The sequence below is a fragment of the Cololabis saira genome, chromosome 13 (genome assembly GCF_033807715.1).
Source record: "Cololabis saira isolate AMF1-May2022 chromosome 13, fColSai1.1, whole genome shotgun sequence".
NCBI classification, from domain to species: Eukaryota; Metazoa; Chordata; class Actinopteri; order Beloniformes; family Belonidae; genus Cololabis; species Cololabis saira.
In genome coordinates this window covers 46277130-46298746 of record NC_084599.1, presented here as the reverse complement: position 1 = coordinate 46298746, position 21617 = coordinate 46277130, and the positions used below count along the sequence as shown (strand labels likewise).

General features: G+C 45.7%; 1 protein-coding gene across 1 annotated transcript in view; it reads left to right on the top strand.

Moving 5' to 3' along the window:
- Positions 1-21617, top strand: part of LOC133458729 (carboxyl-terminal PDZ ligand of neuronal nitric oxide synthase protein-like) — a 214227-nt gene that overhangs the window by 140495 nt on the left and 52115 nt on the right. The window contains exon 5 of the mRNA XM_061738931.1: positions 15300-15408. Coding sequence (XP_061594915.1) covers positions 15300-15408 — 109 coding nt within the window. The remainder of the gene's footprint in view (positions 1-15299; positions 15409-21617) is intronic.

Here is a 21617-nt window from a genome sequence, read left to right as displayed (position 1 = left end):
CACTTCATAAATGGAATGAAGGATATGAACATTTCTGCATTTGTAGACGGTAGAAAGTACCGGGATAGAAGATTTACAAGAAGGAGAGAGAAAAGTTGAAGCAGCATTTGTTTTGAATTTGGATACAGGAAGAAGAAGCAGAAATGACGGGAATTACGTCATGACGTTCTCCGTGCGTCGCTGGTTTGATCCAGATAAATGATTAATCACCATGTAAACGGAATATTCCCAATGTTTCAGTAACCGGAATATTAGCAATAACCTGAATTTTGACTGATGGAAACGTAGACAGTGAGGTTGTAAATGAGACTCTGGAAAAGCCCCAGCATGCACCTGGGCCGGGCCGGCGGGATCTTTCCTGGATCATTCCTGGATCATTCCTGCATCATTCCTGGATCATTCCCGGATCATTCCTGGATCATTCCTGGATCATTCCCGTCCTCCTCCTCTAAGTCGCTCCGCTCTGTTTGTCCGTTATCTTATTTTGATAAATGACTCCCAGGATCCGACACCAGACACTTATTAGGCCCTAATTGTCCCATTAGAGCTCGTTCTGCCTGAGGCGCCGCCGCATCGCCGTCATTTCATGTTTCAAGTTCACTATAGTAGCTAACTGGAGAAGCAATTAGTCATATTTTACTTTAAAAAAGAAATAGATTTGTTTTTTAATTTCTTTATTGAGTTCTTGTCCCGTTTGCAAAATAACAAACTGTTATTTTGCAGATAAAGAGAGAACGAGCCATACGGATCATTCATAACGCCGGTTACAAAGATCACATTAATTCACTTCTCTTAAAATCCAAAACATTAACATTTACTGATCTGGTTCACTTTCAAACAGAAACACAAACTATGTACAAAGTAAAAAACAAAAGGCTTCCTGGAAATATCAAAAAATAGTTTTTTAACAGAGATCGGGATTATAATTTACGGAAGAGTATTAGGGCCAGGCAGTAGAAAAATAAAAATAATATTTTAGAGGAGAAAGATTTTTTTTCATTATGCACTTTGAGAAAAAAGTCGAAATGTGTATGTTTGTGTATATGTGTGTGACTGAGTGGCTATATGTGTGTGTGTGTGTGTGTGTGTGTGTGTGTGTGTGTGTGTGTGTGTGTGTGTGTGTGTGTGTGTGTGTGTGTGTGTGTGTGTGTGTGTGTGTCTGTGTGTCTGTGTGTCTGTGTGTGTGTGTGTGTGTGTGTGTGTGTGTGTGTGTGTGTGTGTGTGTGTGTAATAAACCAAACAAAGCTCCACCTGAAGTGTATCTATAGTGGGGGGGGGGGCAACCCCGCCACCCGCCACCCGCCACCCGCGAGACCAGAGGCCGACACGGAAGAGCCCGGAACCCATGCTGATAAGAGGGGGGTGCCAGGAAGGCGTTGGATATGGGGGGAGGGGGGTGTGTCAGTGTGTGTGTGAGAGTCTGTGATGCGATAAGTCCGAGAACCTTCGCCCAGAGTTCAGACAGTTCTGGGAGGGAGATCCGCAGGTGTTTGTGAGAGAGGGGGAGGGTTGAGTTGGGTGCAGAGCGTCATGTTTACATTCCTCCAGAGAGATTGTGACGAAGAGGCCTGCCAAGCCGCTCCATCAAGGCCAAATCAAATCAACAATTTGCAGGCAGCTCAGTAATTTTCCGTCTGACTTTTCAGTCTTCTGGTTCCTCAATAAACTCTGATCAGACGAATTTGTGATCAATCAATCAATTCCGGCCAAGCTGAGCTCCCAGCTTCTCCATGTTGTTATCCATCTTGTTGATGAGCTCAAAGATCCCCGCGAGCCTGCGGTTCTGCTCAAGAATCGCATCCAGCTTACGGGCCTGCTCCCCCAGCGCAGAAGTCAGAGCCATGAGCGCTTTGCTTTTTTTTTTTTTTTTTTTTTTTTTTTTTTTTTTTTTTTATTTTTTTTTTTTTTTTTTTTACCTTGTCTGCACACATATTATTGAATTATACCATGACGGTAGAAACCAAAAGTGTATATATGTGCATTATTACTATATGTAATATATACATATATATACGCACACATATGCGTACACATACATAAATATACACATACAAACCCAGTGTTTTTTTTTTTTTTTTTTTTTTTTTTTTTTTTTTTTTGGGGGGGGAGGGGGTGGGGGGGGGGGGGGGGGTGACGACATCCGCTGCCAATCCAGGAAGCAGAAACACACGGAGACACACGTCAAGCACTGGAAATCTGCAACAAAAAAACCACAAACAAAGCACGAAACCGGCACGGAGCCAACCAAAACACGAACAGCAATCGACCTAAATCTTGAGATCTGATCGCAGTCTGAGCTAAGCTATCGCTACCGCTACCTAAACCCAAAAACTAGAGAGCCAGCATGCAGGTGAACAAGCCAGTGTGTATGTCTATGTGTGTGTGTGTGTATGTATATGATCATGCGTGTGTGTGTGTGTGTGTGTGTGTGTGTGTGTGTGTGTGTGTGTGTGTGTGTGTGTGTGTGCATGTGACTAAATGACTATATGTGTGTATGTGTGTGTGTGTGTGTGTGTGTGTGTGAAATAAACCAAACAAAGCTCCACCTGAAGTGTATCTATAGTGGGGGAGGGGGGGGAGCGACCCCGCCACCCGCGAGACCAGAGGCCGACAAGGAAGAGCCCGGAACCCAGGCCACCGGCAAACCCCACAGAGGGGAGAAGTAGGAGGGAGGCAACCCACCGCCTGCGAGGCCCCCCCCCCCGCCCGGCGGCGGCCGAGGGGGCCCGCGGGCGGGGCCCCCACGGCGCGGAAAGAAGCAGCCAGGGATCCCGCGGCGGCGGACCGCGGCCCAGGCAATCCCCGGCCACCCGGTCCGGGCCGGACACGCGGCCAGGAGGCCCTCACCCTTCAGGCCAACGACCCCCACCCGGCAGGGGGCCAGCCTGCCCGGAGAGACAGAGCCGCCCCGGCCGCCGACGCGGGCAGGCGCACCCGTCCCCCACGAAAGTGGCCCTCCAAGACCAGAGGGGCGCCCCGCCGTAGAGGCAGCGGGGGGGACCGGAGACGGGCCCGGAGAGAGGGAACCCCCCAACAAGGCGACACCCGTGCAGGCCCGGCAACGGAGGGCCCCAGACCCAGGCATCCCATTCATTCATCCATTCACCTATCCGATACCTATACTAATAATAATATAATATACTATACATAATAATAATAATAATAATACTAATAATAATAATAATAATAATAATAATCATCTTTGTATAATATAATATTGATAAATTATTAAGTTTTTGATGTCCTGCCAATGGAGGCTCAAATCCTCCATGGCAGGACCCTTCCATACCGCATTCTCACCGACACAGACATACAATCACGCACCGTTTCCCCCTCCCCGGGGGGGTCCAGCACCGCCAGAAGGCACCCCAGGCTGCACGGCGGGCCCCGCCAGGCCCGGGTAACCCGACCCACCCGTCCGAGGCCCAGGCCGGTGAGGGAACGCGGGTGATGTGGGACCCCCTCCCGCCCCTTGTGTTGAGTGCATGTGATTAATGCCATAAAAACAGGGAGGAGGGAGGGCCAAGTATCGATTGACACCGACCCCCCCCCCTCCCGAACTACGTGTCCTTGTCAAGTGTATTTATAAAGTGTTGAATGTGCAGTGTCTAATTTGCTGTTAAAACCGTGAGGCGGGGAGTGCCGGGCCATGCGGGACAGTGCCCCCCACGACCCGGACCCCCCGCCTTTTGCCTATGTGCGTATGAATCGTGTAGGGGGGGCAAGAGGGGGAGCGGAGGCCGAAGCCAGGAGGCAAGACCAGCAAAGCTGGCCCTGATAAGACACCCGCGTCCCCCCACCGGCCATCCAGTAGACGGGGGCCGGCCCCCCGAGCCGGGCCAGGGCCCCGCCGTACCTCCCCGGGCGCCCCCGGAGCCGCCGGAGCCCCCAGACGGAGGGGGAAACGGTCCAACATCCTCCCATTCATACTGACAACATAAGACATAGATACCTGGGAATGGCGCCACCCCGCCGCCGCGCCCGCCCGTGCACCCCCCGGTCAGGGGAGGCCCGATCTCCGGACCCGGCCCCACCCCCCCCCCCGAGGCCACCCCGGCGGACACCCCAAGGGTCACGGAGTCCCCACATCCGCAGGGGCACTTGGCCCCCGCCCAGCGACGGAGGACCAAGGCAGCAATGCCCCCCCAGCGCAGACAGCCACCCCCCACCCAGGCAGGACCGGGCCCTCCGGGTGGGACCCCCACGTCCACGGCCCAGCCCCCCCCAGGAGGCCCGGAGACGCCCAAGCCACCGCCCCCCGCCCGAGCCCTCCCCAGCCACCCCCCCCACCGCCATGAGGTACCCCCCCCCCACAGGCCCCCAAGGCCCCCACCGGCCAGGGACAGGACCCCGCGGCCCCACCCACCGCCCCCCAGGGGCCACCAGAGGCCCGCACCCCAGACCCCCCAAGCCGACCCCCAACCCCAAGGGCTACGAGATCACCCCCCCCCCGCCCCCACTAGGTAACGAGGCCAATAATCGGGGACCACAGAGAGTGCAATTCAGCCGAGTGTTGTTCAGTGGAGGCAGACATTATCTCACTACTAATATGATCTGATAAAAGATTCCTAAAATGGTTAATACATAAACTGGATTTTTGTTTCCAATTTACTAGAATGGTTTTCTTTGCGATACATAAGGCAGTAAGAACCCGGTGTGTCCAATTAGGATCTATTTGAGTGTCTCCCAGGTGACCTAATATACACACCGTGGGGCACACTGGGATTCTGTGGTCGATCCATGTGGATAAATCCTCACAAATCTCCTTCCAGAACCTCTGTACCGGTGTACAGAACCATAAAGCATGCATATAATTATCTGGGGTGTTCTCTGTGCACTGTGAACAGATATTAGAGGTGACAAAGCCCATCTGGAACATCCTTTGTCCAGTATAATGTATTCTATGAAGAACTTTATACTGTATAAGTTGTAAGTTTGGGTTTTTAGTCATAGTAAACGTATTTAAGCATATTTGTGACCAAGAAAGCTGGTCGGTATACAGAGAGAGATCCGCCTCCCACTTGGAGATCGGGAGAGAGACTGACTCGTCCAGTTTAGACACTAACCTGTAAAGTTTTGATAACAACTTTAAATTGCTTAGATTTAATAAATCTATTATCTTAGCGGGAAGTTGTAAGTCTAATTGTCTAATTTTGTATGTTTTATTTATTATGGCCTTGAGTTGTTGATACTCTAAAAATTTACTCCTGCTAACTCCGTATTGAACCATAAGTGTATTGAAAGGTACAAACTGTCCTCCTACAATTACGTGCTGTAAATACCGTATTCCTTGATCTCTCCATTGAACGAAGTTAACCATCTTTTTATCATTTTTCACGATGTCTGGGTTGTTCCATATGGGTGTACGGTCACATGGAAAAAGTGAAATTTTAGCTACTTTAAGAAATTCCCACCAAGCTGATAAAGTTGTGCTAATATTAATGCTTTTGAAACATTGATGACGTTTGATACTTTGACTAATGAATGGTAACTCTGAGATTTCTAGTTCGTTGCAAAACACTTGCTCTGAGTCCAGCCATTGACTATCTAAAGGATGATCCTTTGACCATTTTACAATATACTGTAATTTATTGGCAAGGAAGTAATACTGAAAGTTAGGTAGCTCTAAACCTCCATATTCTTTAGATTTCTGCAATGTCTTTAAACTAATGCGTGGAGTTTTATTTTTCCACAGAAATTTTGAAACACCTGAGTCCAGCGATTTAAACCAGGAAATAGGGGGTTTGAATGGTATCATTGAGAAAAAATAATTTACTTTTGGTAAAACCATCATTTTAATGGTAGCTATTCTACCCATGAGTGAAATGGGGAGAGAGCTCCATCTAGCAAGATCATCTTCTATTTTCTTTATAAGCTGAACATAATTTAATTTTATTAACTCTGACAGCCTAGGGGAGATGTTTATGCCTAAATATCTAATGTTCCCTGATTGTAATTGAGTATTGGATATATTCCTAAAATTGCAGTTCACGCACAAAACGGTGGATTTAGACCAATTAATAGAATAATCAGACAGAGATGAAAATCCCTCTATAAGTGCGATTGTCTGTGATAGTGAAGATCGTGAGTTCTGGAGGAAGAGGAGTACGTCATCCGCATAAAGACTTATTTTGTGCTCTACTATTTTGCATTGTATACCTTTAATATTTTGATTTTGTCTAATAGCTGCTGCTAAAGGTTCGATAAATATTGCAAATAATGAGGGAGATAGAGGGCAACCCTGTCTAGTGCCTCTTTGCAAGGTAAAGCTTGTAGAGATTTGATCATTTGTCCTTACACGTGCCTTGGGAGAGCTGTATAATATTTTTATCCAGTCAATGAAAGATTCGCCAAATCCAAATTTATGTAAGGTTGCCAATAGAAACTTCCAATTTACCTTATCGAATGCTTTTTCCGCGTCTAAGGATATAATAGTAGTTTCCTGTTTATTGATACTGGAATAATCTATAATATTTAATAATCTGCGAATATTAGTAGAGGAATGTCTACCTTTAATAAAGCCTGTTTGATCCGGATGAGCGCTTTGCTTGATCCATCCGCCACGTCCGGCAGCCTGGAAAAGTGGCTGAAGGAGGCCGCCGACGACTTACGCATTTGTCGATACATCAGGAAACCCCCACCTCCGATCAAGGAGATAATCAGGAGAAATCCTGCGATCATAAATCCAAATATGTAGGCATCTTCTGCATCCTCGACTGACAATATCGCCATACACAACGGCTTGTACGCGTCCATTGTGTATCCAGCAAAAAATGTCCCATTGGGGCAGGAGGGCTCCCTTACCCCCAGTCTTCTTGTTGCAAAAATGTGGTCAATTGTGCTGAGAGACCAGTTAATCAATTCCATGATTGTAGAGTTTCGGAGGAGTGAAAAGGAGAGACTCTGAAGACGAGACAAACAAGAGCAGCAGCAGGGAAGATAAAGAGGGAGAGGAGTTAGGGATTAGTCTCCTCCTGGTCTTGGTTTCTCCGTGTTTATAAGAACTTCCTGGACTCAAAAGACCAGGATTCCTTGTGAACAGAGCATGTGCAGAAAACAGATTCCTGTTCCGTTTGATGGGGATATTCCGTTACGTTTACATGACCCAATATTCAGTTAGAAAAGGAGGAACCCAGGGGTCATATTGGGGTTTTTAAAAACCTGAATATGAGCAAATTCTGGTTATTCAAAGGGGTTATTGGTGTTTACATGGCCGTGTAACCGGGTTATTGATCATATTCAGGTTAGAAAAGGATTATTGAGGGGGCGCAGCTGAGCAGCGACATGTGAGGACGTGTTTTTGTGAGCTCTGCTTAGTGCGAACATTTATTTAATATTTCTCCTCTTCTACTCGGCCTTCTCGGTGCGAACGTGTCTCTAAATTACAAAGTGCCTCGGATTAGCAGTTTTTTTTAAATTCGAGGCTGTTCAAAATGCCCAAATTGCCAAAGCCGAAGCCAGGCCCTGAAGCCTCAGGCTCGCTTGATGTGGATCCAGCCGCTGAAGCGGGGTCGGGGTCGGATCTCAACACAATCATGGCAGCCATACAACAAACGGAGCGTAGTGTGGTAACGAAGATCGACTCATCTGTGATGGAAGCTGCGGATAAACTGCACAAGAAAATGGACAACTTGGCGGTTGATTTAAGGTCAGAAATCCTGAATGTGCGCGCAGAGTTTGCGAAGGTGATTGAAGAAGTTCGAAAAGAAAACGCCGCATTCTCAACCCGCATTGGTGATCTTGAGGAGGAAGCGAATGGCTGTTCTAACCGGGTTGTAGCACTTGAAACTAAAGTTGAAATGTTAACTACGCAAGTCACCCGGCTGACAGATAAGACAGAAGATTTGGAGTCCCGGCAGCGGCGAGATAACTGCAGACTACTCGGAGTGGAAGAGGGGTTTGGAAACATCCGACCAGAGAAAGCCATGGCTGAATTGCTGAAGGAAGCGCTGGCCCTCGACTACGCGCCGACACTTGACCGGGCGCACAGAAGCCTGCAGCCGAGACCGAAGGATGGGGACGCTCCGCGGGCAGTAATTATCAAGTTCCACTACTTCCAGGAGAAAGTGGATGTCCTGCGGAAGGCTATGAGTGCGGGTCCCATCACTCATAAAGGCAAGCGTTTCTACATTTACCCGGATTACTCGGCTGCTGTCAGAAAAAAGAGAGCTGCCTTTACCGAGGTGCGGGGATTGCTCCGCCGGTGCGCGGACGTGAAATACGGTCTCCTGTATCCGGCCACACTGAAGATCACGACTCCAGCTGGCGAGCAGGTATCTTTTGAAGACCCGATCAAGGCAAAGCACTACATCGAGGCCAAATTACGCACACGGGAGACGGGAGGAGAGTGACTTTGAATCACGGGGCCGTAACAGGTATCCTGCATGCTGCGTGTTGATTGCGCAACAGTCTGTGCATGCTGACTTATATTTTTATATTTTTATATTTTGACTGGTGAACGTCATCACACTGCAGTTGGTTGCATTTTACGTTTGGACTATGTACAATGCTGAGTGATATATTTCAGTCCTCTTAATATTATAAATGGGTGAGGGGAGAAAAAAAAAAAAAAAAAAGGACTCTGGACTGAGGACCCATGCTGAATAGATATGCATAGTTCATTGCAATATGTGAAGGGTTAATGCAGGTGTCGTGGCGTGGAGAATATATTGTTTAAAAATGTTAATATTCTCCTTTTGTTTTCCTTTCCATCTGCCACCTTAGTTTAAGTCCCAATTTGACATAGCCCTAATAGGTTTTTTTTCTTTATTTTCTAATTTTTATTTGACCCCCTTATCACTACCGTTATAAGTGATTTTATTTGATTTTACTATTTTTTTTTTGTGGGGATATCTTCCAACTGTAAGTGTTAAGAGCTTTACTGTGACCAGATAAGCGCCAGCACACGTGCAGCAGTAACAGTATTGAGAGGAAAGCCCTATTACATTTTGTTCTGCCTTTGCAGTGTTCATGTAAGAGTTGAAGTTAGTGTAGACGTGTTATATGCCTAGGAGAGAGAGGAGAGTTTTTAGGGCAGTCTCAGGCTTAGGGAAGACCAGCCCAGGGATCCAGGATGGTAAGGGGTTTATCTATGTTTATTCGTTTGTTTCTGTTAGTTGTCTTTTGGGTTCATTTGTGGTTTATGGTTTGACTCAAACACACACTGGAGTATTTGTATATAACCAACATGTAGGGCCTGTTCATTTCAAATTGATGCAATGTGATTCTGGATAAGGTAAATAATAAACAAGGAGCAATTTCTTTTATTAGCTGGAATGTCAAAGGGTTGAATAATTTGGTTAAACGGAGCAAAATATTTAGTCATCTGAAATCACTAAAACCTGATATAATATTGCTACAGGAGACACATTTAAACATTAACTCCCATAAAAGACTAAGTTGTAAGTGGATTGGTCAAATATATCATTCACGTTTTAACTATAAAGCCCGGGGAGCAGCAATTCTAATTAGGAAAGGGGTTCCATTTGAGCACTCTGAGGTAATATCAGATGTTAATGGTAGATATATTGTTGTAGTGGGCAAACTGTTTAACACACCATTGATATTGGCTAATATCTATGGACCAAATTGGGACAATGCGCAATTCTTTGCTAATTTTTTTTCAATTCTCCCGGACCTTAATTCCTATAAATTAATTCTAGGTGGAGACTTTAATTGTGTCCTTCACGCCCAGCTGGACAGGTCAAGTGCAAGGTCAGGCAGTACTCTTTCGTCCGCTGCAGTGACTATTAATTCTCTCCTTCATTCTTATGGTTTATCAGACCCCTGGCGGATAAAAAATCCGACCACTAAACAGTTTTCCTTCTTCTCTCCTGTTCATCACAGCTACTCCAGGATTGATTATTTTATTGTTGATAATCAGCTACTCCCTTTAATTTCCAGCAGCAAATATCACAGCATAGTGCTATCAGATCATAGCCCAGTGCAGATGGATCTAGTTTTTCCAGCCAATGTGGCCCCTCAACGGACTTGGAGGCTAGACCCCCAATTACTTTTATGTAAACGTTTTAAAACATTTCTCAACAATCAGATTGACTTCTTTTTGGAAACTAATGACACTCAGGATGTGTCGAGGGGAGTCTTGTGGGAGTCTATGAAGGCCTACATTAGGGGCCAAGTTATTTCTTATGTGGCACATAGGGATAAGGAGCGCTCCAAACAACTTAAAGGGCTGGCTGACAAAATTGCAAACATTGACAGGCGCTATGCTCTCTCGCCTACATCAGATCTGTTTAAGGAGAAATTACTGTTGCAAACTGAATTTAATACACTTATGACATGGAAGGCTGAAAGAAATATCTTTAAATCCAGGCAGGTATATTATGAACATGGAGATAAAGCGGGGAGGCTCCTTGCACTTCAACTTAAACAGCAGTCGGCTGAGCAAACGATCCCAGGAATCGATACAGGCGCAGATTCGATATCCCATAGTCCCCGAGTCATTAATGATCGGTTTAAACAATATTATTCCACTCTATATCAATCAGAGGTAGATGGTAGCTCATCTGAGATTTACTCATTTCTTGATTCACTCGATATCCCAAGGCTTTCTCCTGATGATCAGTCAGGTCTGGAGCAGCCATTGTCGCAGGAGGAGGTGGCAAGAGCCATTGGGTCGTCTCAAACAGGAAGGGCGCCAGGTCCAGATGGATTCCCCATAGAGTTTTACAAGGAATTTTCCTTGAAACTCGTACCTGTCCTCAAGTCAGTCTATGATGAATCCTTGGTTAATGGAAAGTTGCCACAAACGCTCACCCAGGCCACAATTTCAGTTTTACTAAAAAAGGATAGGGACCCGGTTCAGTGCAGCTCGTACAGGCCAATAAGTCTTCTGTGCTGTGACTACAAAATTTTGACTAAAGCCCTTGCGCAACGATTGGACCCTATAATTTCCACCGTTATACATGAGGACCAAACAGGCTTCATCCCTGGACGCCAATCATTTTTTAATATTAGGAGGTTATTCAATGTGTTGTTTTCTCCCCATTCTACAGTACAACCTGAAGTTATTCTTAGCCTCGATGCGCAAAAGGCCTTTGACAGAATCGAATGGAGCTACCTTTTTGCAGCATTAGAAAAATTTGGAATGGGTCCCACTTTTTGTAGGTGGATCAAAGTCCTATATTCAACACCTGTGGCTGCAGTCAGGACAAACGGCCTGATCTCAGAATATTTTTCGCTTCATAGAGGTACAAGACAAGGTTGCTGTCTGTCGCCCTTCCTGTTTGACATTGCGATCGAGCCACTGGCAATTGCTATTAGGTCTGATGACAACATTAAGAGTATATCCAGGGGTGAAACAGATCATAAAACATTACTTTATGCTGATGATCTGCTTTTGCAAATATCGGACCCAATTAAGAGCATACCCTACCTTCTCCATTGGCTGCGAAAATTCAGTAGCATATCAGGTTACAAAGTTAATCTGTCGAAATCTTTACTGTTTCCGTTGAACAATCTGGCGAAACGGATCACTTATCAAGATTTGCCCTTTAGAATTGAACAGGACAAGTTTACTTACCTGGGAATAGAAGTGGCAGGGTCAGTTAAGGCTATTTTTCAACATAACTTCAGGCCTATTTTAGACCGTACTAAAAAGGATTTTGATAGATGGTCGAAACTTCCATTCTCACTGGCAGGGCGAATAAATGCAGTGAAGATGACTGTAATGCCCAGGTTTCTTTACTTATTTCAAATGATTCCCATCTTTCTCCCAAAATCTTATTTTGCTCAGCTGGATCGCTTTGTCTCCTCGTTCATATGGAATAAAAAACCTGCACGTATAAAGAAGGCAAGCCTAGAGAGAGTTAAATCTGATGGTGGCTTAGGTTTACCTAATTTTTTGTTTTACTACTGGGCAGCTAATATTGTTAAGCTGACATATTGGATCACCATGTTTGCAGATAAAGAGGGTCCGGTCTGGGCGGATATGGAACTGAGAGCTACGCTCCCATTTTCCCCGATTTCAATCCTAACTGCCCCTCTCCCACTGAATATTAAAGCATCTGAACTGAACTCTAACTTGGTGGTCCAAAATTCGATTAAGATCTGGAATCAGTTCAGAAAACATTTTAATTTGACGAATATATGTAGCTTTTCCCCAATAATGTGTAATCATCTTTTTGCACCATCTCAAATAGATCAGGCGTTTGCAGTTTGGCGCAGAAATGGTTTGGTGTACTTTCAAGATCTTTTCACTGACGAGGGCTTTGCATCATTTAAATTTCTATGCGAAGATCATGATTTGCCAAAATCTCATTACTTCAGATATCTTCAGGTTCGGAGTTTTGCCTCTAGGTTTTTCCCAGGGTATCCAACCCCACCTTCTAAAAACCTACTGTATTTGGTCCTCAATGTGAATCCATTTAATAAAAAAGGGATATCAAAAATATATTCATTAATTTTGGATAGCTGCCCTCATACATGGGACAAAATCAAAACGGCATGGGAAGCAGAAGTCGGAGTGATAATACCGGAAGAAACTTGGAAAAATACCATACAGCGTATACACACATCTTCTCTCTGTATCAGGCATGGACTGATTCAGTTTAAGGTTGTCCACAGATTGCATTATTCTAATGACAGACTGTCTAAATTGTATCCTAATGTTGTACCAAACTGCCCTAGATGTCAATATGTTCCTGTTTCTTTGGGACACATGTTTTGGTCGTGCCCATCTCTGTGTGGTTTTTGGTCTTCAATTTTTCAATCACTCTCAGCCATTTCTGGCAAAACGCTGCAACCTGACCCTTTGATAGCTATCTTCGGTGTGGCTTCTGATGAGCTGATGTTGTCTCGCCTCCACAAGAATGCAATTGCCTTTGCATCGTTGCATGCTCGTCGTCTGATACTGCTGAATTGGAAAGGGAAAAACCCTCCTTCGTATGTTCATTGGATTAGAGAGGTGATGTTGGGGTTGGCTCTGGAAAAAATTAGGTATACAGTACATGGGTTGGAGGATAAATATAACAGAACCTGGTCACAGTTCATAAATCATATCAAGAGTCTGCCTTTTGCTTAACTTCTTGCCTAAAAATATTTTTAATGCCCATATCCTGACTGTTGGAATTTTTTTATCTCTATGCCAAAGGTCCAAAATGATGGTGTTATGACTTTAATGATCGACACAGATTTGAGTCTCTCCTGTCTGTCCTTTTTCCTTTTTTTTTTTTTTGTTTTTTTTTTTTTGTTTTTGTTTTTGTTTTTGTTTTTTTGTTTTTTGATGTGTTTGTGGGGATGCCACCTGGAGGGGGAGGGGGGGGGGGGGGTTACAACTTGGATTATTGATGCTGGAAACACAGTCAGTCATAGATGAAACTTCCTGGAAGAATCTGCACATTTGTGGACAGTTTTTGAATCATGTAACATGATGTTGCCATGGAAACCGAGCCGTCCCGGATGTGAAGGAGACAAAGAAGACGTTGTCCAGCCCGGCAGCAGATGTGATTCTGCTGTTCTGCAGATGCTGAAATACGACAGAAACGAGACAGAAACACGACAGAAACGAGACAGAAACACGACAGAAACGAGACAGAAACACGACAGAAACAAGACATAAACACGACAGAAACACGACAGAAACACGACAGAAACGAGACAGAAACACGACAGAAACACGGCAGAAACACGACAGAAACACGACAGAAACACGACAGAAACGAGACAGAAACACGACAGAAACACGACAGAAACACGACAGAAACACGACAGAAACGAGACAGAAACACGACAGAAACACGGCAGAAACACGACAGAAACACGACAGAAACACGACAGAAACGAGACAGAAACACGACAGAAACACGACTGAAACACGACAGAAACACGACAGAAACACGACAGAAACAGCTTCTCTTTCCACCTCTGCCTGGTAAAAGTGCTCAGACTTTCTGCTTCACTAAATGAACGAGCTAATAGAATTAATTTAGATGTCCTAAGCTCATGAAAGGCTGGGCGTGATAGTCCATAAGCACCGCGGGGTTTATGAGTGGGAGATTGAAGTCGCATGAATAATTAAAAGTTTGTAAGGGAGTAATGGAGCTCAGAGAGTTTCAGCCTCGCTCTCAGTTTTCCAGTTTTTTTTACGGTTTCAGTGTTAACTTTTTTATCAGTGCTTTTCCATTAGTTCTCTTTTCTTTTCTTTTATTACTCTTTTTCCTCTCAAAGTTGCACTGTTCATCCCCGTCTTCCTGACCTAACATAACCTCCTCTATTCCACTGAGCATATATGTATTTAAGGTAAAACATTCTGCTGAAATTAAAGTTGACTTTTGGCCCCGTCGTTCTGAAGTGAGGATGAACTTTCCATCTCGTTGTAAAACCAAAGTGCTGTGTGTTTTTACAGTCTTAGGGCCTGATTTACTAAGATCCTAAATAAAGAGTACTAAATTGCGCGTGCTGTTGTGTGGTTTGCGGGTGATCAACTAAGAATGCGTAATTGATAACAGGTGCAAACCGCAGTATTTAAATGAGGTGTTGCGTGTATTACGGTTTGCGCCATGGAGAGTCTGGATGGAAAGCAGGATAGTCGCAAGCGCAAAATGAAATTTGACGAGTTGGAGTTAGAGATATTAGTGGAAGAGGCAAATAAACACATTCATGAACTACAGCAAAGAAATTTAAACATTACCAAAAGAAACGCAATATCGGAGAAAACCTGCGATAGAATAAATGCAGTTGGTAAGACAAAAAGAACGGCAGATGAGGTTAAAAGCAAGATATAAGGCGAAGAACTAAAGAAAAAGTGGCCTTTAATAAAACTTGTGCAACCATTTTTAAAATAGCATGCAGCAGAATAAAGACTCTCTCTCTGCGTATTCTTTGATTTTGGATGTCGCCTCCTTGCCACAATAACAGCAGCAGCAGATTAGCACCTTCCTTTCGAACGTATTAAATACAGACGCAATCACAATACGCGCAATTACTTTCAGGCTTGGTAAATCTCATTGCGCGTGGTAAATGGAGCAATTTGCATCTTCCCCTCCCAGTATTTAGGATTTCTGCCGGGTACGCCCCATATTGATTATTCATCAGGGCAAAAGTACTAAATGAACAGCGTGTGCTATTTTGCGCATTTGAGAGGCGCAGTCCTCTTTGCACGCTGTTAGTAGATCAGCTGGCACTTTGGTTTGCGGGTGCTGTCAAGTTTGCACACGTTGTTACACACGCAAACCTTTAGTAAATCAGGCCCATAGAGTATTTATATCGTAAAGACCCGCCGGGTTTCTGTCGCAGGTTTCTGTCAGTTCCAACGTCTGACCTGTTTTATTTCCTTCCAGGATTTTCTACGTGTCTCACGACTCGCAGGACCTGAAGATCTTCAGCTACATCGCCCGGGACGGACAGAGCAACGTGTTCCGCTGCAACGTCTTCAAGTCCAAGAAGAAGGTGAGTGAGACGCCGGAGCCTGATTGGCCGAGACGCCGCAGCAATCTGATTGGCCCAGACGCCGCACGAGTCCAGCTGATTCTAGTCTACGCAGAATTTCTGAAAATGTGCTTATTTAAAGTTGTTTTGGGAGAAATCTCTGGTTCGAGAGCGGTCGGCTGTGCAAAAATGAATCAGACACACGCTCGCTTTTGTTATAATGAATACATTTATTAGCAAGCAAGCAGTGCAAACAAAAGACTCACACACACCTGCCCTTTGCTAGGATAACTCTGTGTCAAGTTATCCCCCGCAAATGACAGAGCAACATACAATCACAAGGGGCTTGGCCTAAACTCTCACCTTAACACAGAAGGACTGGGAGAGCCGGAACAGTCCAAGCAAAGAGCAGCCATCAAAAACCCCGGCTGGGCGTTGTGCACTAGACCCACAGCAGACTCTCACTGAACTTCCGGCTCTCGCGTCTTTATACCTTTCTCGCGGAGGGGGTTGCCCCTTCAACCCCTGCCTGCCAGTTCTCACGCTAAGAGTCTAGGTTCACACGGGAGTTCTCCCGTGTGAACAAGCGCTTCTCTCACAGTTTACAATAATACTAAACAGCAAGTGCATAGCTGATATGACTGTTTTGAGAATTTTTTCTTCCTTCAAAAGTGCTGAAGGCATTTTGTGAATATTTATAATATACAACATTTCTAGGGGTATTAAGGTGCTGAATCCAAATCTGCTGGATATGAAGCTCAAAAATGTCCCAGAATTTCTCAAAATTGAGAAATCCAACATGGCCACTGCCAGGCTGAAATCTATTTTTCAGTAATATTTTTGACTAAACAAGGTACAAACATGAATTAAATGTACTTTTGTAAGTTTTCCTACATGGACAATTCAATGCCGTATTCAGATTTGAGATGTGAAGAAACTGCTTAGATATTGCAAAAGTAGCCATGTTGGATTTCTCAATTTTGAGGCATTTGGGACCTTTTTGAGCTTCATATCCAGCAGATTTGGATTCAGAACCCCTTAATACCCCTAGAAATGTTGTCAGTTATAAATATTTGCAAAATGCCTTCGGGGTTCTGATTTTGTGAAAATTGACCCCGTCTATTGAGGTGTTTAAATATGATAAAGGGAGTCCCGTAAAACCAGTAAAAGCCGGGTTATTAGTTGGTTATTAGTGGAGTAATGATCCGGGACGGATCACAAACGTCCGGGGCGTTGGGAGGATTCAGTCTGTCCGGGTGATTTACGAGGGAACATTATGGTTTATCCCTTTTATTTTATGAACTGATATAATGTATTTTGCGATACCGACCACTGGCCTCGGATTACAGCCTCACTTACTCATCTGAAGTTAAAACATGGGCCTAATCTAATTAAAAATCAAGATTTGGACACTTTTTCTATGTATTTTCCCAACGTGCTAAACATGCCGGGACGCTGGCTCAGCGACAAATAAAACTCTAATCTAAATATGTTAGGGTGTAAGGACTCGTCCAGGTCTCCTGATACGAGCTCATCAGGACATATTTGCATATTTATAAAGTCTGAATCAATCTGGAAGAGCCGTGAAACTAAAAGTGAGAGTTTTGAGGAAATGAAAGGATGTTTTAGTTGGTTTTTTTAGCTGGTTAGCTTGTGAAGTCGTGGCTGGAATCACACGGTCCCGTCTGATTAGTAAATCATGTCTGATCAGTAAATCATGTCTGATCAGTAAATCATGTCTGATTAGTAAATCATGTTAAACCAGGAATCTCAGGGAGTTCACCTGGTTGATCAGATCAGAGCCACGTGAGTCTCTTTGACAGAACGCAGCTCCATGAAGAAGATTCCAATCAAAACTAAACTTCCTTTTAAAGTGGAAATATTAAGAATTAACCTTAAGTTGCTGCTGCTTCGCTCATAAGTGAAACATCAGTTGTTGTTGTTTTTTGAGTGCAGATTTCTGGAGAAAAATCAATTTTTCTGTACCTGAGAGCAACCAGTAAAACGGGTGTATATCTGTATCTATGTAATAAATGTAAAAAATTCAAGAAAGTGTGTTTCCTTGGGAAGAAAAGGCAGCGTATATTCCGTGTTAAACGCTTGTTGGTTTTCCTTTTCTTCTTGCCCTCGAACATTCTGACGGTTTCTGTCGGAGATAATAGAGATTTTATTGTCAGTCTTTAAATTCTGCCGTTATAAACACTTATCAGTAATCCTCCGGATCATAAACTGGAAACGTTAGTCTCAGATCTACGTTACATGAGCGTTATTTATCCGGATTTGGGTCGGACCCGCAGGGAAACAATTCTGAGGTAAACTGATAACTCTGACACAGCTGCCACTCAGGAAGGTTATCAGACCAGAATATCATCTACAGACATGGATCTTTCAAAAATCATATGTAAGTTTGGTCACCTAGAGTGGTGCTGATATCTGGTCTGGAACATGGACTACAGCTGTGTGAACACATTCACAAATTCCACTCATAACAGGTCATCACGCAAAATAAAATAAAAAAACATGATGGGTCTCAACAGGTGGGTTCACGCGGCTTACACATTCACAAATCACACTCATAACAGGCCATAACGCAAAATAATAATAACAGTAATTTAAAAAACATTAGCTCTCAGGTGGGTTCAGGCCATATTAAGCAGGCTGGCCTCTTACCTTAAAGGGAAAGTTCGTTTTTTTACAACCTGGACCTTATTTCTGGCATTTTGACAACATTGAGACCCCCCCTAAATTTGGGTTTTGAGTCCTTCAGGGGGGCTCAAGGGTTAATCGGGGGGGTCCGGACCCCCTGTATTTCGCACTATGCCGGAGGTTCATTCTGTTTCTGAAGCTCTGAAGTCGTTTCTGCTCTAAAACAAAGACGCCAGCTGCGGCGCCAAGCCTTTATTTGTTACAACTTTTACACCATATATTCTAATATTCCAACCTTCACCTGTATCTATATTCTACATCTGGGCTGATGTGGACATACGTAGCATAGGAGGCTCATGCAAGTTCACTGCTATTAAAGCACTTTAAACTTTAAATCAAAGCATTTAGTTTTTTCACATAGAATAAACACATTTCTATGCAGAAGTTTTGTTCTATTTTTTTTGGCTCCTGCGCTGCTGAAATCGGGGCGTCCCTTATTTCTATTTCTGAAAGTTAGCGATCCTACTGGTGGGACGTTTGTGTCTGATGACGGTAAAGTCCGACATCAAACCCGTCCAGTGTTTCCCGTTAGCCACATTCCTCAGGAGGAAGCGTCGGCCCCGCCGTTGTCCGTCCCCGACATCCGTCCCGACATCCGTCCCGACATCCGTCCCCAACATCCGTCCCCGACATCCTCCCGTCAGAGTAACGTCGCCCTCGCTGAGCTCAGGGTTTTATTATTTGTTGCTGCAGGAATGGGGGGGATCCGCCGGTGACCCAGTTACCTCAGGAATGGGGGGGATCTGACGGTGACCCAGTTACCTCAGGAATGGGGGGGGGAATCCGCCGGTGACCCAGTTACCTCAGGAATGGGGGGGGATCACGGTGACCCAGTTACCTCAGGAATGGGGGGGGTCACGGTGACCCAGTTACCTCAGGAATGGGGGGGGTCACGGTGACCCAGTTACCTCAGGAATGGGGGGGGGGATCACGGTGACCCAGTTACCTCAGGAATGGGAGGGATCACGGTGACCCAGTTACCTCAGGAATGGGGGGATCACGGTGACCCAGTTACCTCAGGAATGGGGGGATCACGGTGACCCAGTTACCTCAGGAATGGGGGGGGGATCACGGTGACCCAGTTACCTCAGGAATGGGGGGGGGATCACGGTGACCCAGTTACCTCAGGAATGGGGGGGGGATCACGGTGACCCAGTTACCTCAGGAATGGGGGGATCACGGTGACCCAGTTACCTCAGGAATGGGGGGGGGATCCCGGTGACCCAGTTACCTCAGGAATGGGGGGGATCACGGTGACCCAGTTACCTCAGGAATGGGGGGGGTCACGGTGACCCAGTTACCTCAGGAATGGGGGGGATCACGGTGACCCAGTTACCTCAGGAATGGGGGGGATCACGGTGACCCAGTTACCTCAGGAATGGGGGGGGATCACGGTGACCCAGTTACCTCAGGAATGGGGGGGGGGTCACGGTGACCCAGTTACCTCAGGAATGGGGGGGATCACGGTGACCCAGTTACCTCAGGAATGGGGGGGGGATCACGGTGACCCAGTTACCTCAGGAATGGGGGGGATCACGGTGACCCAGTTACCTCAGGAATGGGGGGATCACGGTGACCCAGTTACCTCAGGAATGGGGGGGATCACGGTGACCCAGTTACCTCAGGAATTGGGGGGGGATCACGGTGACCCAGTTACCTCAGGAATGGGGGGGGTCACAGTGACCCAGTTACCTCAGGAATGGGGGGGATCACGGTGACCCAGTTACCTCAGGAATGGGGGGGGGGGGGGGGGGTCACGGTGACCCAGTTACCTCAGGAATGGGGGGGATCACGGTGACCCAGTTACCTCAGGAATGGGGGGGATCACGGTGACCCAGTTACCTCAGGAATGGGGGGGATCACGGTGACCCAGTTACCTCAGGAATGGGGGGGGATCACGGTGACCCAGTTACCTCAGGAATGGGGGGGGGGATCACGGTGACCCAGTTACCTCAGGAATGGGGGGGATCACGGTGACCCAGTTACCTCAGGAATGAGGGGGATCACGGTGACCCAGTTACCTCAGGAATGGGGGGGATCACAGTGACCCAGTTACCTCAGGAATGGGGGGGAATCCACCCGTGACCCAGTTACCTCAGGAATGGGGGGGATCACGGTGACCCAGTTACCTCAGGAATGGGGGGGATCACGGTGACCCAGTTACCTCAGGAATGGGGGGGATCACGGTGACCCAGTTACCTCAGGAATGGGGGGGGATCACGGTGACCCAGTTACCTCAGGAATGGGGGGGGTCACGGTGACCCAGTTACCTCAGGAATGGGGGGGGTCCGCCGGTGACCCAGTTACCTCAGGAATGGGGGGGATCACGGTGACCCAGTTACCTCAGGAACGGGGGGGATCACGGTGACCCAGTTACCTCAGGAATGGGGGGGGATCACGGTGACCCAGTTACCTCAGGAATGGGGGGGATCACGGTGACCCAGTTACCTCAGGAATGTGCCAGAGTTTCCACTCCAGCTCCAGTGAGAGGAGTTGCTGGTTGAGTCCCGGGTCAGTCGGGTGAAGCAAACACTGTCTCATTATCTCCACACGACACACGACACACGAGCTCCGCTCTGACCAGCAGAGAAAGAGTTGCATAGCGGAGGAAACCGGGGAAACCGGAGCAACCGAAGCAGGAAACCGTCTGACGTCCGAGTGGAGGTTCACCGGAGAACAACTGATGTTTTTATTTCTGTATGAATAAAACTAACATCCATCCATACATTATATATAAATATATACATATATTTATATATAATATGTGTAGGAATATACAAAAGTAAGGACCAAACAAGTACGGCTTTATTTCCCTCCGAATCACCGACTGTGGAACAAAACAACTGTCGTTCCTTAAATGATGGAGGGATAAAAAGATAAAAAGACTTTAGTGGTTTTATCAGTTACCCTCTCTCTCCCCCGTCCAGCCGACGCTCGCTCGCCCGGCCTCTCTCCTCCCATCACCAGTTTAATGTGAATATAGTTATAGTTTAGAATATAGAAGCTGCTGAACGACCGGCCGTCTGTTAGGCAGGAATTATTAAAGCGTTGGGGGGAATACTGATGCTGCTGCTCCGGTCATCGCTGCGCCGGATAATGACTATTATCTGCAGCTCCTTCCCCTTTTTATCCTCCTGATTAGAATACGACATTCCAGCTCCGAGAAGAGAATAAATCAACAGAGGAGGAGATTACATCTCCTCACTAAAGGCTCTACAGTTCACTTCCAAACTCCCAGGTTGATGAGCAGAATAACTTGTTCTTTTCTCTTCAAGGTTGTTGTAGAAGAACCGGGATGTCTGCTCTCCTGCAGATCTGTTTCTGTTTTGATGCCAAAAAAACAGCAATTTATAAAGAAAGTTGTTTCATTCAAGGAGAAAAGGACGACTTTAATACCTTTATCTCTTAAACGAGGAACTCTTTTCCTGATATTTTCCTCCGTTTCATCAATAGTGATGATTTATTTTCATTCCAATGTATATACTGTTTATATTTTGTAATTATATATTGCACGTGTGTGTTTT